This window comes from Crinia signifera, chromosome 9 (assembly GCF_055691185.1).
Source record: "Crinia signifera chromosome 9, ASM5569118v1, whole genome shotgun sequence".
Lineage (NCBI taxonomy): Eukaryota > Metazoa > Chordata > Amphibia > Anura > Myobatrachidae > Crinia > Crinia signifera.
This window is the reverse complement of record NC_139225.1, coordinates 147478287-147496001: the sequence shown is the minus strand read 5'-3', so window position 1 is coordinate 147496001 and position 17715 is coordinate 147478287. Positions and strand designations below refer to the sequence as shown.

Below are 17715 nucleotides of genomic sequence, written 5' to 3'. Positions count from 1 at the left end.
GTGTCTGGTGAGCAGAGAGGTGGCAGTGCATGGCAGAGTGCGAGTGCTGGGTAGATGGCAGACAGTCTGTACTGTATCACACACTCCTGCAGTGAGTGTCTGGTGAGCAGTGAGGTGGCAGTGTGAGTGCTGGGTAGGTGGCAGACAGTCTGTACTGTATCACACACTCCTGCAGTGAGTGTCTGGTAAGCAGTGAGGTGGCAGTGCATGGCAGTGTGTGCTGGGTAGGTGGCAGACAGTCTGTACTGTATCACACACTCCTGCAGTGAGTGTCCGGTGAGCAGAGAGGTGGCAGTGCATGGCAGAGTGAGTGCTTGGTAGGTGGCAGACAGTCTGTAATGTATCTCATATTCTTGCAGTGAGTGTCTGGTGAGCAGAAAGGTGGCAGTGCATGGCAGTGTGAGTGCTGGGTAGGTGGCAGACAGTCTGTACTGTATCCCATACTCCTGCAGTGAGTGTCTGGTGAGCAGAGAGGTGGCAGTGCATGGCAGAGTGAGTGCTGGGTAGGTGGCAGACAGTCTGTACTGTATCCCATACTCCTGCAGTGAGTGTCTGGTGAGCAGGGAGGTGGCAGTGCATGGCAGTGTGAGTGCTGGGTAGGTGGCAGACAGTCTGTACTGTGTCACACACTCCTGCAGTGAGTGTCTGGTGAGGTGGCAGTGCATGGCAGAGTGCGAGTGCTGGGTAGGTGGCAGACAGTCTGTACTGTATCACACACTCCTGCAGTGACTGTCTGGTGAGCAGTGAGGTGGCAGTGCATGGCAGTGTGAGCGCTGGGTAGGTGGCAGACAGTCTGTACTGTATCCCATACTCCTGCAGTGAGGGTCCGGTGAGCAGTGAGGTGGCAGTGCATGGCAGTGTGAGTGCTGGGTAGGTGGCAGACAGTCTGTACTGTATCACACACTCCTGCAGTGAGTGTCTGGTGAGCAGAGAGATGGCAGTGCATGGCAGTGTGAGTGCTGGGTAGGTGGCAGACAGTCTGTACTGTATCACACACTCCTGCAGTGAGTGTCCGGTGAGCAGAGAGGTGGCAGTGCATGGCAGAGTGCGAGTGCTGGGTAGGTGGCAGACAGTCTGTACTGTATCACACACTCCTGCAGTGAGGGTCCGGTGAGAAGAGAGGTGGCAGTGCATGGCAGTGTGTGCTGGGTAGGTGGCAGACAGTCTGTACTGTATCACACACTCCTGCAGTGAGTGTCCGGTGAGCAGAGAGGTGGCAGTGCATGGCAGAGTGAGTGCTGGGTAGGTGGCAGACAGTCTGTAATGTATCTCATATTCTTGCAGTGAGTGTCTGGTGAGCAGAGAGGTGGCAATGCATGGCAGTGTGAGTGCTGGGTAGGTGGCAGACAGTCTGTACTGTATCACACACTCCTGCAGTGAGTGTCCGGTGAGCAGAGAGGTGGCAGTGCATGGCAGAGTGAGTGCTGGGTAGGTGGCAGACAGTCTGTACTGTATCCCATACTCCTGCAGTGAGTGTCTGGTGAGCAGTGAGGTGGCAGTGCATGGCAGTGTGAGTGCTGGGTAGGTGGCAGACAGTCTGTACTGTATCACACACTCCTGCAGTGAGTGTCTGGTGAGGTGGCAGTGCATGGCAGTGTGAGTGCTGGGTAGGTGGCAGACAGTCTGATCTGTATCACACACTCCTGCAGTGAGTGTCTGGTAAGCAGTGAGGTGACAGTGCATGGCAGTGTGAGTGCTGGGTAGGTGGCAGACAGTCTGTACTGTATCACACACTCCTGCAGTGAGGGTCCTGTGAGCAGTGAGGTGGCAGTGCATGGCAGTGAGTGCTGGGTAGGTGGCAGACCGTCTGTACTGTATCACACACTCCTGCAGTGAGTGTCTGGTGAGCAGAGAGCTGGCAGTGCATGGCAGTGTGAGTGCTGGGTAGGTGGCAGACAGTCTGTACTGTACCACACACTTCTGCAGTGAGTGTCCGGTGAGCAGAGAGGTGGCAGTGCATGGCAGAGTGAGTGCTGGGTAGGTGGCAGACAGTCTGTAATGTATCCCATACTCCTGCAGTGAGTGTCTGGTGAGCAGAGAGGTGGCAGTGCATGGCAGAGTGCGAGTGCTGGGTAGGTGGCAGACAGTCTGTAATGTATACCATACTCCTGCAGTGAGTGTCTGGAGAGCAGAGAGGTGGCAGTGCATATCAGAGTGAGTGCTGGGTAGGTGGTGGCAGACAGTCTGTACTGTATCACACACTCCTGCAGTGAGGGTCCTGTGAGCAGTGAGGTGGCAGTGCATGGCAGTGAGAGAGCTGGGTAGGTGGCAGACAGTCTGTACTGTATCACACACTCTTGCAGTGAGTGTCTGGTGAGCAGAGAGGTGGCAGTGCATGGCAGAGTGAGTGCTGGGTAGGTGGCAGACAGTCTGTACTGTATCACACACTCCTGCAGTGAGTGTCCAGTGAGCAGTGAGGTGGCAGTGCATGGCAGTGTGAGTGCTGGGTAGGTGGCAGACAGTCTGTACTGTATCACACACGCCTGCAGTGAGTGTCTGGTTAGCAGTGAGGTGGCAGTGCATGGCAGTGTGAGTGCCAGGTAGGTGGCAGACCGTCTGTACTGTATCACACACGCCTGCAGTGAGGGTCCTGTGAGCAGTGAGGTGGCAGTGCATGGCAGTGTGAGTGTTAGGTAGGTGGCAGACAGTCTGTACTGTATCTCATACTCCTGCAGTGAGTGTCCAGTGAGCAGTGAGGTGGCAGTGCATGGCAGTGTGAGTGCCAGGTAGGTGGTAGACAGTCTGTACTGTATCACACACTCCTGCAGTGAGTGTCCAGTGAGCAGTGAGGTGGCAGTGCATGGCAGTGTGAGTGCCAGGTAGGTGGTAGACAGTCTGTACTGTATCACACACTCCTGCAGTGAGTGTCTGGTGAGCAGTGAGGTGGCAGTGCATGGCAGTGTGAGTGCTGGGTAGGTGGCAGACCGTCTGTACTGTATCACACACTCCTGCAGTGAGGGTCCTGTGAGCAGTAAGGTGGCAGTGCATGGCAGTGTAAGTGCTGGGTAGGTGGCAGACCGTCTGTACTGTATCACACACTCCTGCAGTGAGGGTCCTGTGAGCAGTAAGGTGGCAGTATGAGTGCTGGGTAGTATCACTGGCATGAGTATCCTATGGTACAATTGTGGGTATTACATTGTAGCTGGAGTAACCACACAACATCCTCCTAGTATTGATAAATAGAAGTTGCCAGCGCTGGCTGAATGATATACAAGATCGTTTTCTGCACGGAACTCACGCCGTGTTCGGACGTGCGAGGCGTTCGCACATGCGCACAAAACGCCTCTGCACATGCGCAAACACCAAACATCGGCCGTCTGACCGCACACGCAGCCGTCCGACTCAATCAGAATAAGGGCCATTGTCCCTAATTTCTTCAGAGCCCATTTGTGGATCATCACGGGAATGGCAATATGAAATCCTTCACCCAGTTTGGAAAATCCTGATGTTTTAAATTCCATTTCAGCGATATATACCGCTATTTTTAAACTATAGATCATTGTTATTTTATTGTGTGAATTAAGATATTACATTTATCATTGTGAACCGTCTTGTATATCATTCAGCCAGTGCTGGCAAATTCTATGTATTCATACTTGCTGTCAGGGGAGTGACTACCCCTTGGCAGCTACTGCGAATTGCGCACCACACACTACCGTTCTCTTTATCCTCCTAGTATTACCTTGCTATGTAGGTACTGATGATTATAGTCAGCTATTGGCCTTCCATCCAGCAGGATTTCCCCACTCTGGGGCTCGTAGAATCTCTCCAGCAGCGATACGCAGGTTGTCTTACCACCTCCAGAGGGGCCAACGATAGCGGTGACGGTGCCGGGGGGAAGGGAGAACGAGACCTCCTGCCGGAAGTGAGAAAAGGAAATTGTAGCAAGAGACAGAACATTGATCACGAAGATCAATGAATAAAAAACAAAATGGAGTAACACAAGCTATAGCTCAATAATTCAGATTATTGGTGCTGCGCTCTGTCTAGTGAGGTGTTTAAAAGGTATTATGTCAATCATGCTTAGTAGTGATATAGGAGATAATGTGGACAGACGTGAAATAAATGTAACAGTTTACTTTATGAGTAAGGATAAAAACATATATATAAAATTGCACAAGTAATTAAGTCTGTTAAAAGCTGCAGTTGACAGCAAAACGCGTCAGTTGGACCTGAAATCATCACGCCCGGGATACCAGTGTGGACCCTTTGCCCATTGGGGACCGTTTATTCACAGACCCTTTCCATCTCGAACAATATATTGTGGCGGACACTGCTCCCTAAACTCCCCAGCGGCCTCTTCCATCTGGCCAGCATAGTGGGAGAACATTGCCTATTGTGAGCAGAAGCCCCTCCCCCCCTGAGATTCCACTTCCCAAGGCGGACACCGCATTCTGAACCATCACCGGTAAAATTAAGTCTTGCACAGACTGGAAAACACCTCACCAGCCATTGCGGAAGCCTACATTTCTTTCTCCTCCAACGGTAACTACAAGTACCGTAACAACTAGTGAGGATCGATTCTACAAAGTGGATCTCAATGGACTCAAAAGCCACCAACAACAAAAATCGGTAAAGTGCACTTACCTGTGACCAACTGAGAAACCCCATCCCCCCTCCAATCCCCCTTCCCTCCCCCCGCCCCACTCCCGGGCCAATTCCACACCTGCATCAATTTTCCTGTGGCAAGATATTTATCAAAATATTACTGTAATTCTTTGTGCATTTTTATTGTAAATGTTTATATATATGTCTTTTATCTATTTTGACTGTAAATATTATTAATTAATTTCAAACTATTGTCTTAAATTTTCTAGCGCTGCTCACATGCCTTGTGCGTGATTTGTGGTTTGTATTGACAAATAACTGCAATTACTAAAAGTATAGTTACAAATTATTTTAAAAAGGCAAAAATACATTAATAATGGGATAATGATAAATATAATACTATATAATACTCCCAGTGTTTTCACAGGGGGGGGGGGGGGGGCAGGGGCAAGCGTGCTGGGTTGCTGTTCGTGGTGTGGGTTGAGTAAGTCAAACACACACATTAGACTATACTACAGCTACTGCTTGTTACAGAGGGGGTTATTCGGACCAGATCGCAGCTGTGAGAATCTGCACGGCGACCAATTATCGAATGACTGCACATGCGAACAGTTTTAGCATCAAAATCCAGCGATTACTCTGATCATCCAGCGATTACCTCCGTTCGCAAGTTGATAGACAGGAAGACTAGGAAGTGTGCGCATGTGCAGTCGTTCTAACAGGTCTGAATCGGGCCCATGGTTAAATCATGTCCAATCCTCCTCCTGGTCGAGATGGCACGCAGCAGCAGTTACACTCACCTTCAGGGTGGTGGTGCCTGGGTCGGAGGGGTAGGAAAATGTCACGTCCCGGAACTCAAATTCGCCACGTAGGTCATCAGGACAGAGAGAACCAGATGTGGAGACCATCGGCTCCCGGTCCAGGTACTGGAAGACTTTGCTGGCAGCGCCGGCTGAATGGGTTATCTCACTGAGCATGTGCACCAGGGACTAAGAGGGGAACATGGAAGAGTCGGAGGGAGGTAATGTATATTAATGTAATGAAAAAAATTGCTTGCCATCGAAGATGGCCAAAATGGTGGTGGGCGCTGTCATGTGACGTCAGCCACCCACCCCAAGCAGCCATCGTTACTCCTGTGTTAGCAGGGGTACGCCCAGTGTTTCTATGGGCGTGCCGATAAAACACTTGGCAGTCCCCTGCATCCAACCCTGCCCACCGTTCGCTCCAGAGGCTTGCACATCCCCAAACCCCAACAATCATCAGGAGGAGCGAATTCAGCCTGCACCGAGCCGGCCTAAACCGTTGTTACCATATATAATTTTGTTTGCATAGAAATTGAATATTATTTTGATACTATAAAGTAATGTAGCTATAAATTGAATATGTATGTCATTTAAATGTTTACAGAATGTAGCAATATTTGTATTTAGGTAATCTGTGCTGTAAGGAGTAAGCAATGTAGACACTATAGGCCAGATCCCAGCCATCTGGAGAATGTAGCTGCTAGTACATCATCCAAGTTACTTTGCAGGACAGACAGGACACTATTGTGTATTTTGACAACAAGAGTGTAAAATAGATTGATGCACAGGGAGAGACCAGAACAGGAGATCTCGCAAAGGAGATTACCACTAGAGTCCAGACAAGCAGGAGACCCTGTCACCATTAGCATCCATAAATTCAATAACGTCATGAGAACAGGGAACTTCATTCTGCGTATTTGGGATATAAGGAGAGAGATAGAGTAGACATACACTCACAGACTCACAGACACACGGACAGTCAGCAAGAAACCCATTCAGTGAGTCAGGAGGAGAGATGTGAGCCACGAGCAGGAGAGAGGAACGGAACCTAGAAGCGATGGGCTGGAGTGAGTGAGTAATCATGGTAGATATAAATGTTCAGTTGTTGATAAAGTTATGGAATACTGAAGTCTACAATTTATGTTAGTTTTATAGCAGTCTTAAGTCTGTCAATTGTTTAATGTTGTTTTAGGTAATATAAGCAAGGAGGCGTATATATAAATATATATATAATAGCATATACAACAATCACTGTGTTAATCTATTCTGTATGGTTTGTTTTGCCTATAAATAAAATCCTCCAATTGGAGCTAAAATTACAAGTCTCGAACTCTCATATTTGGGGAATCAAATTATGACAAGTACTCTGCATATTGTATTGTAAGGTCTATTAGAATATAATTGCAGATGTCAAATATATATGTTATTATATCAATACCAGATATAATAAATATATTTTATATAATATTTCAATCTCAATAACCCTTATTGGGATAAGAGAGATATATGATCCCTAAAATAAAACTCTACAATGGCGACCACGAAGGGACTTGTGAATTTTGGTATCTGATTGTATGATTATAATATTTATAAGGAGTAGCAGATGCGTGAAGCTGGCTACCTAACCTACAGAATCACAGTGAGGATGTATCTAGGAAAACGTAATACTATTGTGTATTTTTATCTTGCATTGTTTGTAGACCTAGAATAACGTATTGGTGAAACAGAACTGATATTCCATTGTTACCAGTATCTGGGAGTGCACGCTTAGATATTGATAATATGGCATTATTCAGAAACATTTTTAACTAATACTACATTTACTAGGCTCAGCACAAGGGCATGTTAGCCTGCTGACACATTGCAAGATCACAGTGGGGTATGTTACTAAATAGGCACTTCATAATTGTAAAGGCCTAGAATAAATAAACAGTGGAAATAAGCATTTCCAAATAAATGATAATTAGTACCAGATATTAGAGTTAACTTTGAGAATCCGGACACTCTCATTGGGAGGATATCTTGTGTACAAAAGTATAAATACAGTATTGTAAAATAAGCACAATGTTGAAAATGCAAAGAGTTGCTGTAACATTTAGGAAAATGCACAGAGCAGCGACTTTAGAAGTTAAGCAGGAATGTAAAGAGAAATCAGGGTCACGCCTCAAGAGGGCATGCCTTAAAATGAATGCAAATGTGAATTCCTTCTTAAAATCCCTAAAGGTTAAGAAGTGTACTCAGAAGAATTCTGAGACAAAAGTAAATTTTCTGGCAGATTGTGAACAAACTGCCCAGATCTCTCATGAAGGGATCACAGAAGCACCCAGCAAAGGTGTTAGGAGCAGGGATGAGACCACAGAAGGGCTCATTCACAAACAGACTACAAAGTCTGAAATGGTCACAGATGCTAATCAGGGCTCTGTAATAGAGAGAGAACGTAATATTACTGCAAATAAAGCAGGAGCAATGAGAGATGTCCCCTGCACTGTTTTGATTAAGGGGGGAGATCAGTACAATAAGGAGAGTGATTCTGCAAAATCCACACTCATAGTCCCTATTGTGACAAAAGAAATTGTGTTGCCCTCAGGGAAAAGGGAACTGGCAATAACCTTGTATACACACACTCCAATTGTAGGTAAAGTTGTCACAGAATTAAAAGAGCAAATGTATTCAGCATCAAATATGTTTGAGCTGAGCAATGGCATGAATTTAGGAGTGCATGTTAACTCCCAAAGTAACAATACCTTTGCCTCCCCCACACTGCACCCAGCGACATCTAGTAATGTCCACAGTCTCTTAGAGAGACCACATGCAGAGTGTCAATCTGTGAACACAACACAGAAGTACAGGAATGCTAAAAAGCATCACCAGGATGAGAATGTTTATATGTCCTGGAGTCCTAACCATTTTATTTTAGGTTTGGTCAAACATGAAGCCCCCGAGTCATACCAAGCATATTTAACCAGTTTTTCGCCACACAAGTATATTTTTCAGAAGCTCCAAGTTTCCAGACTGAAGAAACTCGCAGGACCACCAAAAGCAAATCGAGAAAAGATGCATCCTGGCAATGACAACAGGGAGTATTGTTCATTTACTTTATAGATTAAATCTAGTTATTGGGTGGTGTAAGAAACTGCCACATGTTTAAATGGATACAAGATCCAGATTAAATGTAACCTGCATCATACCTGCAGCATAGTTTATGTTGTCAGTGACATATACTATTACATAGAGGAGAGAAATGGTACAAACCAGAAAACCTGGCCAGCAATGTTGGACCAGTAGATAGCACAAAAGATATAGCAGCATTGTCACACCAGTTTGTAAATAGCAATAATAGTAATTGTATTTCTTTTTGTTTCAATTTTAGGTTACAAGTTCTACACAGCAGCTTCAATACTGATGGACACAAAGTTTTAAACAAAGCTCCATTTCACACCAAAGAACAAGTTCTATTAACCCTTTTATTGCTGCAATTATGCAAAGAGCCAGTACCAAGCACAGCTTGTGTTTGTCATCTAAGGAGAATCCAAAAACTGTCACATGGACAAAAATCAAAGGACTTTTTTTTTAATAGTTTCTTTTTCTTTTTTCGGTCCTTCAGAGAAGAAAAAGGTTTAAATACAGCAACTATTATTTGTTTTCTGGACACATGGACAAAATCCCCTTTTCTCTTCTTCAGAAGTTCATTAACCCCCTCACTACAGCAATCATTGTTTGTTTGTTTGTCAGGACACTGTGATACATGCACATTCCATTTACAGTGTGTATCATTCTCACCACCAAGTATGCAGAATCCTTTTGTACATACATTTTTAATTGCCGATCAATTCACACATATGATCTTCATTCTTATGTCATTGTATATACCTTGTAAATATTTTATTTTTTCTTCATATTCTTCATATGAGTATATGCTGATTATATATACGCTTCCTTCTTAAAAAGCTTCAAACTAATTTAAATATCAGACAAAGAATGGTATGCCTTACATCAAATTGTAAAAGAGAAACGTTTTGTTAGTTGTTGAGATGGACCAATCTCTTAATACAGACTTAACCAAGTCTAAGAGAATGAACAATAGCATAGATAGAATATTGTAGTTATTGTATATGCACATGGCTGCATATCACACAACACTGGAAGGAATCAGATATAGTCAAACCCATTCTTAACAGATATCTAATATTTGTTTGAAGCAAAATCATAGTCATTTGTTGTATTGATAGGATGTTGTCATAGATACGTTAAATCAAAATATGTATTGATAGGATGTTGTCATAGGTATGTCAAATCAAAATATTATTGTTAGTTATTGGATTTAGTTGGTGAAGGGTTAATTTAGTTTAAGATAAGATAGTATATAGGAAGGTAGATAAGAGATCAGAGACTGAATGGTAAATTGTTATTCAGTGAGGAAATTTAGTATAGACGGAGTGGATCCTTTACAATCTACCCCAGACATTTACCTGCCAATGCCTGAAGATAAATGATCTTATCAACAAGTAAAGGAAAAATACTTGGTTAAAGTTTCAACTGCTGTATTCAACGTCACAAACTGTTTTGTTCAACATAACGAGGTTGGGGTTAAAGAGAGACATGGACACTTATCATGATTGCAGCGCGATAATCTTAAAGGACGCACAAGGACACTTGTCACGATCACAGCGATAATCGTAAAGGAAATACAAAGCAAACTCGCTAAGGACTGCATTAATGAGGCTTATCGAAGGCCCCGTGTTTTGCAAAACTGTGGTGAAGAAATTTATCAAGACCACAGCACTCCAAGGGCCACACAAGTAAAGCAACATTTCAAGCAAGTCAACAGCCTCTATACATGTAAAGCAACATTTCAAGCAAGTCAACAGCCTCTATGAAGAATTCTACTTCTACGTCCACCATACTGCAAATGTAAAGTGTCTAAGAAGAATTCTACTTCTACGTCCACCATACTGCAAATGTAAAGTGTCTCCAAGAACTGCAACCCACACAGGTGACAGCCCTCAGCCAGGAAATCACTGTGAGCAACCGCACAAGGAAAGTGTCCTCACACATCGACCAAACAAGATCTACAAGGCAAGCTGCGGCGTGGCATATAACTGTCTGTAGCAATGAAAATATTTTCCTCATGAATACTGAATATAAATAACCTCTGTCCCTGGTCAAATTTAGTTATTATAGGGTAAATCAGGTTAATTAAGTTAGGATATTTCACACTAATGGTTAATGTATGGTTAGGAGAGTTGGGAAAAGAATGTTTGAAAATATATATGAAGCAATTATGGTAATTTACTGTGTGACCAATCAAAATAATTTCTCATGGTCACAAGCGGGGGACTGTTACCATATATAATTTTGTTTGCATAGAAATTGAATATTATTTTGATACTATAAAGTAATGTAGCTATAAATTGAATATGTATGTCATTTAAATGTTTACAGAATGTAGCAATATTTGTATTTAGGTAATCTGTGCTGTAAGGAGTAAGCAATGTAGACACTATAGGCCAGATCCCAGCCATCTGGAGAATGTAGCTGCTAGTACATCATCCAAGTTACTTTGCAGGACAGACAGGACACTATTGTGTATTTTGACAACAAGAGTGTAAAATAGATTGATGCACAGGGAGAGACCAGAACAGGAGATCTCGCAAAGGAGATTACCACTAGAGTCCAGACAAGCAGGAGACCCTGTCACCATTAGCATCCATAAATTCAATAACGTCATGAGAACAGGGAACTTCATTCTGCGTATTTGGGATATAAGGAGAGAGATAGAGTAGACATACACTCACAGACTCACAGACACACGGACAGTCAGCAAGAAACCCATTCAGTGAGTCAGGAGGAGAGATGTGAGCCACGAGCAGGAGAGAGGAACGGAACCTAGAAGCGATGGGCTGGAGTGAGTGAGTAATCATGGTAGATATAAATGTTCAGTTGTTGATAAAGTTATGGAATACTGAAGTCTACAATTTATGTTAGTTTTATAGCAGTCTTAAGTCTGTCAATTGTTTAATGTTGTTTTAGGTAATATAAGCAAGGAGGCGTATATATAAATATATATATAATAGCATATACAACAATCACTGTGTTAATCTATTCTGTATGGTTTGTTTTGCCTATAAATAAAATCCTCCAATTGGAGCTAAAATTACAAGTCTCGAACTCTCATATTTGGGGAATCAAATTATGACAAGTACTCTGCATATTGTATTGTAAGGTCTATTAGAATATAATTGCAGATGTCAAATATATATGTTATTATATCAATACCAGATATAATAAATATATTTTATATAATATTTCAATCTCAATAACCCTTATTGGGATAAGAGAGATATATGATCCCTAAAATAAAACTCTACACCGTCCACTTTATCGCTTCAGGGTATGAAAGTTCTCCCCCACAGTCCACACACTTCTAGACTTAATGAACTAAAACGATCACATACTGTACAGGCATCATCTCATATACACAAAGTATTCAGAAAGGAAATAAGGAATGGTCTGGAGCATATACATATATACTATATATATAGTACCTAGGGACTGAGTATAAAGACTACATATTACCCCAACATACCGTATAAGGTGGCCTTATTATGGGGTGCATGTACTAATCCTGGGAGAAAGATACATCTCCATCCACCTTACTCTCTCCCAGGCTTAGTACATCTCAATGACACTACAATGGATCAGCAATTATTTTTTTCAGTTCAGTGGTCAAACTGATTCCTCATTTACATGAAACGCCGCTGTCAATATAAAGGATGAGAATTACAGCAAAATATAATTAAAGTACAAAAAAAGAAATTAAGCATTGTTGTAATTAATCCTATAAAATGCAGATAGGGATTTTGAGGTTACTCTGAGGGACCTCCACGATCATCATTGGTCTCTCTCTGGGAGATATACATGGTCTTTTATCAGAGAGCTATATGGTCTTCTCTCAGATAGGGTACTCCATAACCATCACTGATAGAGCTCTGGGCTCTATCTGGGAGATATATATGGTATTTTATGTGGTCTTCTCTCAGATAGCGTCCTCCATGACCATCCCTGGTAGAGCTCTGTGCTCTCTCTGGGAGATATACATGGTCTTTTATCAGAGATCTATATGGTCTTCTCTTAGATAGCGTCCTCCTTTATCATCACTGTGAGAGCTCTGGGCTCTCTTTGGGAGATAAACATGGTCTTTTATCAGAGATCTATATGGTCTTCTCTCAGATAGCGTCCTCCATGACCATCCCTGGTAGAGCTCTGTGCTCTCTCTGGGAGATATACATGGTCTTTTATCAGAGATCTATATGGTCTTCTCTTAGATAGCGTCCTCCTTTATCATCACTGTGAGAGCTCTGGGCTCTCTCTGGGAGATAAACATGGTCTTTTATCAGAGATCTATATGGTCTTCTCTCAGATAGCGTCCTCAATGACCATAGCTGGTAGAGATCTGGGCTCTCTATTGGAGATATACATGGTCTTTTATCAGAGAGTTATATGATCTTCTCTCAGATAGCGTCCTCCATGACAATCCCTGGTAGAGCTCTGGGCTCTCTCTGGGAGATATGCATGGTCTTTTATCAGAGAGCTATATGGTCTTCTCTCAGATGGCGTCATCCATGACCATCCCTGGGAGAGCTCTGGGCTCTCACTAGTACCCCTTTCATATAGAAAGGCAAATGAACGGGTCAAACATTTCTACCAGGTAATTTGCTGTTCAACACGGGTCCTTTATTTGAATGAAAGGGTCAACACGGGTCAAAACACAAAGGGATTTTGAACCAGGTTGACCCTTTCACACAGAAGAAATATTAGTTTCCTCAATGACTATTCCAGGTAGAGTTCAATGGCTTTCTCTAGGAGATATAGGCATGGTCTTTTCCCACAGAGCTCCACGGTCTTCTCTCAGACAGCAACATGTCCCTCTCCTGGAGGCCTCCAGGACATTTATGTTATATCTCCAGGGCCCACTCTGGCAAAGCAACATTTGTTTTAACAAATGATGGTCGCATCTAATAAAGTATTAAGCAGTATCCTGTCCAAAACTGAAAAGTAGCAGAACTAGGTGAGTTAATCAATATCCTCATTATGCAGCACTGACTAGGACGAGCGCAACGAGTTCTGTTTCTCACCCGTAAATAGTCTCCTGACTGCATCTGGTATAGGATGAATGACACCATCTCCCCACTGCTCATCGCTCCGCTCTTGATTAGATTGTGCCCAAGCCACAAAATTAGGACCTGAATTCCCAGGTTTATGATCTACCGAAAAGAGACACATTATAAAAAAAATAAAAATAAATATATAAATATATATATATATATATATATATATATATATATATATATATATATATATAGTGAGGTATGGACCCGTCACTCAGGGCTTAGCGCTGTCAACCTTGCGGTGGTGAAATTGCTCCTGTGCCTCCTTAGGTGAGGATGACGGTCCTCCCGAATATAACCAAGTGAAGAAGTGGCACTAGGAGTCTTGTAGCAGGTGAAAAAACTGGACTATTTATTTCAAATTTAGTCCATGGCCATCAACTTTTCAGGGTTATTTGACCCCTGATTAAGTCAGACAGGACGAAACGCGTTGAGTGATCCTAGCCTCCCACCTCCCTAAAAGATAAGCACTTAAGTATTTATTGATTCTACCTCTTCTTATTGTTTTTAAATACATATTTTGTTCTTATTTTATTGTAATAAAATAATGTTATATATATATATATATATATATATATATATATATATATATCTGAGCCCTTTTAACTTCTTTCACTGTTATCCGGGCAGTACTGCCCCTATTCCCTTTTTTAAAGAAAACAATAGTTCGCTGAGGCTTTGTATACTGTTATATATATTTATACTGTTTATTATCACTATATTATTATTGACTTTTATTTATAAGGCGGCAGCTATTTCTGCGCACACCACATCACAGACGCTTTCTCCAATATAATGCTCTGTGTGTCAATCCACTAATCTGTACAGGCCAGGAACTGATGTTAACTATGAGACTGCAAGACCATCACTTGCTCTCTGGAATTAGCGGTGCTTTTCTCTTGTAAAACAATGAAACTCTCTCCTACTAAGATAGTTACTGGCAGCAAAGGGATGGGAAAGCTACATTGGGCAACAAGCTGGATTTCTGCCATGATCAGAAAATAATAGGGGTGAATGGAGTGTATTAAACATGGTTGCAGTTACAGACACAATGGGACATATGTGATAGTCCTCACCCTTATCGCCAGCTCATACAAAGCACTGACCAGGTCCCTATACGTCTGGAGATCATGCGTCTTCTTCAGGGACTCCTCATATCTCTTCACCTCTTCTTCCTCAGCGCCAAAACATTGCACCGTGTGCACCGACTCAATAATCTCCTTCACCAGGTCGCTGGAGCTAGCGATGGAGTCTTGAACCTTCTTCACCAAGTCCTAGGTGACAACAGTAATGGCTGTCAGTTACAGGGGCTTACACAGGGGTGATATGTAAAAAATTTGAGTTGAAGGAAGAGACTCCATGGGCGAGATTTAACAGGGTGCAAATTTTTAGACAGCGAAAAAGTCGCACCATATTACACATGTCAAATCTGTGACTTTTTCCTGAAATTCACACAGGTTATAGGGTGCAAATTTTTAGACAAAGTCAGAAATCTCATTTGCGATTTCTCGTGATTTTTAGTAACATTAAGGGGGAAATTTACCAAAATGGATTCGTAGAAAAAAGGTGTATTCGTAGGGAGAAATACACCTTTTTTTTACGAATTTGTATTTTCGGGATTTACAATCCCAAAAATACAAAAATTCGTAGTCCTAAAGATGGAACATTCGTATTTGTATTTACAAATACGAATGTCTACACCATCGATAGAATACGACAGAAATCACCATTCAAAAGAATGGTGGTTTCTGATTTACTAAGCAGCCGTACTGATAATACGGCTGCTTAGTGGTGTAAAACACCCACGCAAATACGACAGGAAAATAGAACACCATTTTCATGTCGTATTTGCGTTTTAGCCTGCACGGATCAGTCAGATCCGTGCAGGCTTCAGTGTAAAAAAATAGAAAAAATAAATAAATAAAAAAAAAACCGGCGTGGGGTCCCCCCCACAGCCGAAACCAGCACCAGGCTGACAGAGCCTGGAGCCGGTAATTAAAAATCAGGGAACCCGACAAATAGGGGTTCCCTGATTTTTAACAACCAGCCCCAGGCTCCTGCTCTGGGGCTGGTTCCCAAAATACGGGGGACAAAATGAGTAGGGGTCCCCCGTATTTTAAGAACCAGCCCCAGGCAAAACCAGCCAGCAGGCTAATGCCACAGCCGGGGGGAGACTTTTTATGCAAGTCCCCCCGGCCAAAGCATTAACACTACCGACCAGTCAGCCTGGCCAGGGGCCCTGGGGGAGTGGGGACCCCCCCAATAAAGGGGTCCCCCCCCTCCAGGACTTACCTGACCAGGCTGAAGCCTGGTGCTGTCCTCGATGCCCCTGGGCGGTGGGCATCGAGCTGATAGTTGTGTAAAAAATTGAAGAAACCATTGTTTTTTACTGTGGCACTACAAGTGCCAGCAAGCCTCCCCAGCAAGCTGGGACTTGGAGAACCACAAGTCCCAGCCTGCTGGGCATTAAAGGGCCCGCTGGGTCTTGTAGTGCCACAGTAAAAAAAATAGTTAAATAAAACACACTGACACACATTTTAAATAAAAGTTTAATACATACAAAACACACATACTGATACTTACCTAGCTTGATCCCGTTGGTAGGTCGCTGGCTCCGGTGTCGGCGGCTCCGTGTCGGCGGCTCCGTTGTCGGCGGCTCCGTGTCGGCGGCTCCGGGGTCGTCGGCGTCCTGTCCGAAGATAATCCATGTTGGACCTGTGGAAGGAAATCCTACTCACCCAGGTCCTGCATGGATGGTCTTCGTTCTTCATCCGTCGACATCCCGGTCTTCTGACAGCTGCTGGCGACTTCCAGCAGCTGTCGGCATCTTCCGCGACGCTCCCCGGCTTTCAGAGCCGGAGAGAGAACCTTCCTGGTCGGCGTCTGGGCTCAGAATGAATTCTGGCCAATCAGGAGCCGCCTAGCCGCCTAGCGGCCAATCAGGAAAGGTCTTTCCTGATTGGCCGCTAGGCGGCTAGGCGGCTCCTGATTGGCCAGAATTCATTCTGAGCCCAGACGCCGACCAGGAAGGTTCTCTCTCCGGCTCTGAAAGCCGGGGAGCGTCGCGGAAGATGCCGACAGCTGCTGGAAGTCGCCAGCAGCTGTCAGAAGACCGGGATGTCGACGGATGAAGAACGAAGACCATCCATGCAGGACCTGGGTGAGTAGGATTTCCTTCCACAGGTCCAACATGGATTATCTTCGGACAGGACGCCGACGACCCCGGAGCCGCCGACACGGAGCCGCCGACACCGGAGCCAGCGACCTACCAACGGGATCAAGCTAGGTAAGTATCAGTATGTGTGTTTTGTATGTATTAAACTTTTATTTAAAATGTGTGTCAGTGTGTTTTATTTAACTATTTTTTTTACTGTGGCACTACAAGACCCAGCGGGCCCTTTAATGCCCAGCAGGCTGGGACTTGTGGTTCTCCAAGTCCCAGCTTGCTGGGGAGGCTTGCTGGCACTTGTAGTGCCACAGTAAAAAACAATGGTTTCTTCTATTTTTTACACAACTATCAGCTCGATGCCCACCGCCCAGGGGCATCGAGGACAGCACCAGGCTTCAGCCTGGTCAGGTAAGTCCTGGAGGGGGGGGACCCCTTTATTGGGGGGGTCCCCACTCCCCCAGGGCCCCTGGCCAGGCTGACTGGTCGGTAGTGTTAATGCTTTGGCCGGGGGGACTTGCATAAAAAGTCTCCCCCCGGCTGTGGCATTAGCCTGCTGGCTGGTTTTGCCTGGGGCTGGTTCTTAAAATACGGGGGACCCCTACTCATTTTGTCCCCCGTATTTTGGGAACCAGCCCCAGAGCAGGAGCCTGGGGCTGGTTGTTAAAAATCAGGGAACCCCTATTTGTCGGGTTCCCTGATTTTTAATTACCGGCTCCAGGCTCTGTCAGCCTGGTGCTGGTTTCGGCTGTGGGGGGGACCCCACGCCGGTTTTTTATTTATTTATTTATTTTTCTATTTTTTTTTACACATTGCAGCCTGCACGGATCTGACTGATCCGTGCAGACTGCTAGAAATAATTCGTATTAGCGGCCGTATATACGGCCGCTAATACGAATTCCTACGACATCGGTGGGTTACAAAGCAGTCGTATATGACTGCTTTGTAAATCCCCCTCCGGAACACGACTTTGCATACGACTTAAACAGTCGTATGCAGTCGTAGGGAAAATACCAATACGAAAAACTAG

General features: G+C 44.1%; 1 protein-coding gene across 5 annotated transcripts in view; it reads right to left on the bottom strand.

The window, feature by feature from the left end:
• LOC146036265 (antigen peptide transporter 2-like) overlaps positions 1-17715 on the bottom strand; it is a 52083-nt gene that overhangs the window by 6571 nt on the left and 27797 nt on the right. For 3 of the 5 annotated variants that reach the window (XM_083160156.1, XM_083160157.1, XM_083160155.1), the window contains exons 6-9: positions 14596-14793; positions 13487-13615; positions 5349-5537; positions 3683-3856 (exon numbers count right to left, since the gene is read on the bottom strand). In XM_083160156.1, coding sequence (XP_083016282.1) covers positions 3683-3856; positions 5349-5537; positions 13487-13615; positions 14596-14793 — 690 coding nt within the window. The remainder of the gene's footprint in view (positions 1-3682; positions 3857-5348; positions 5538-13486; positions 13616-14595; positions 14794-17715) is intronic. The other 2 variants (XM_083160158.1, XM_083160159.1) reach the window with 2 other exon arrangements.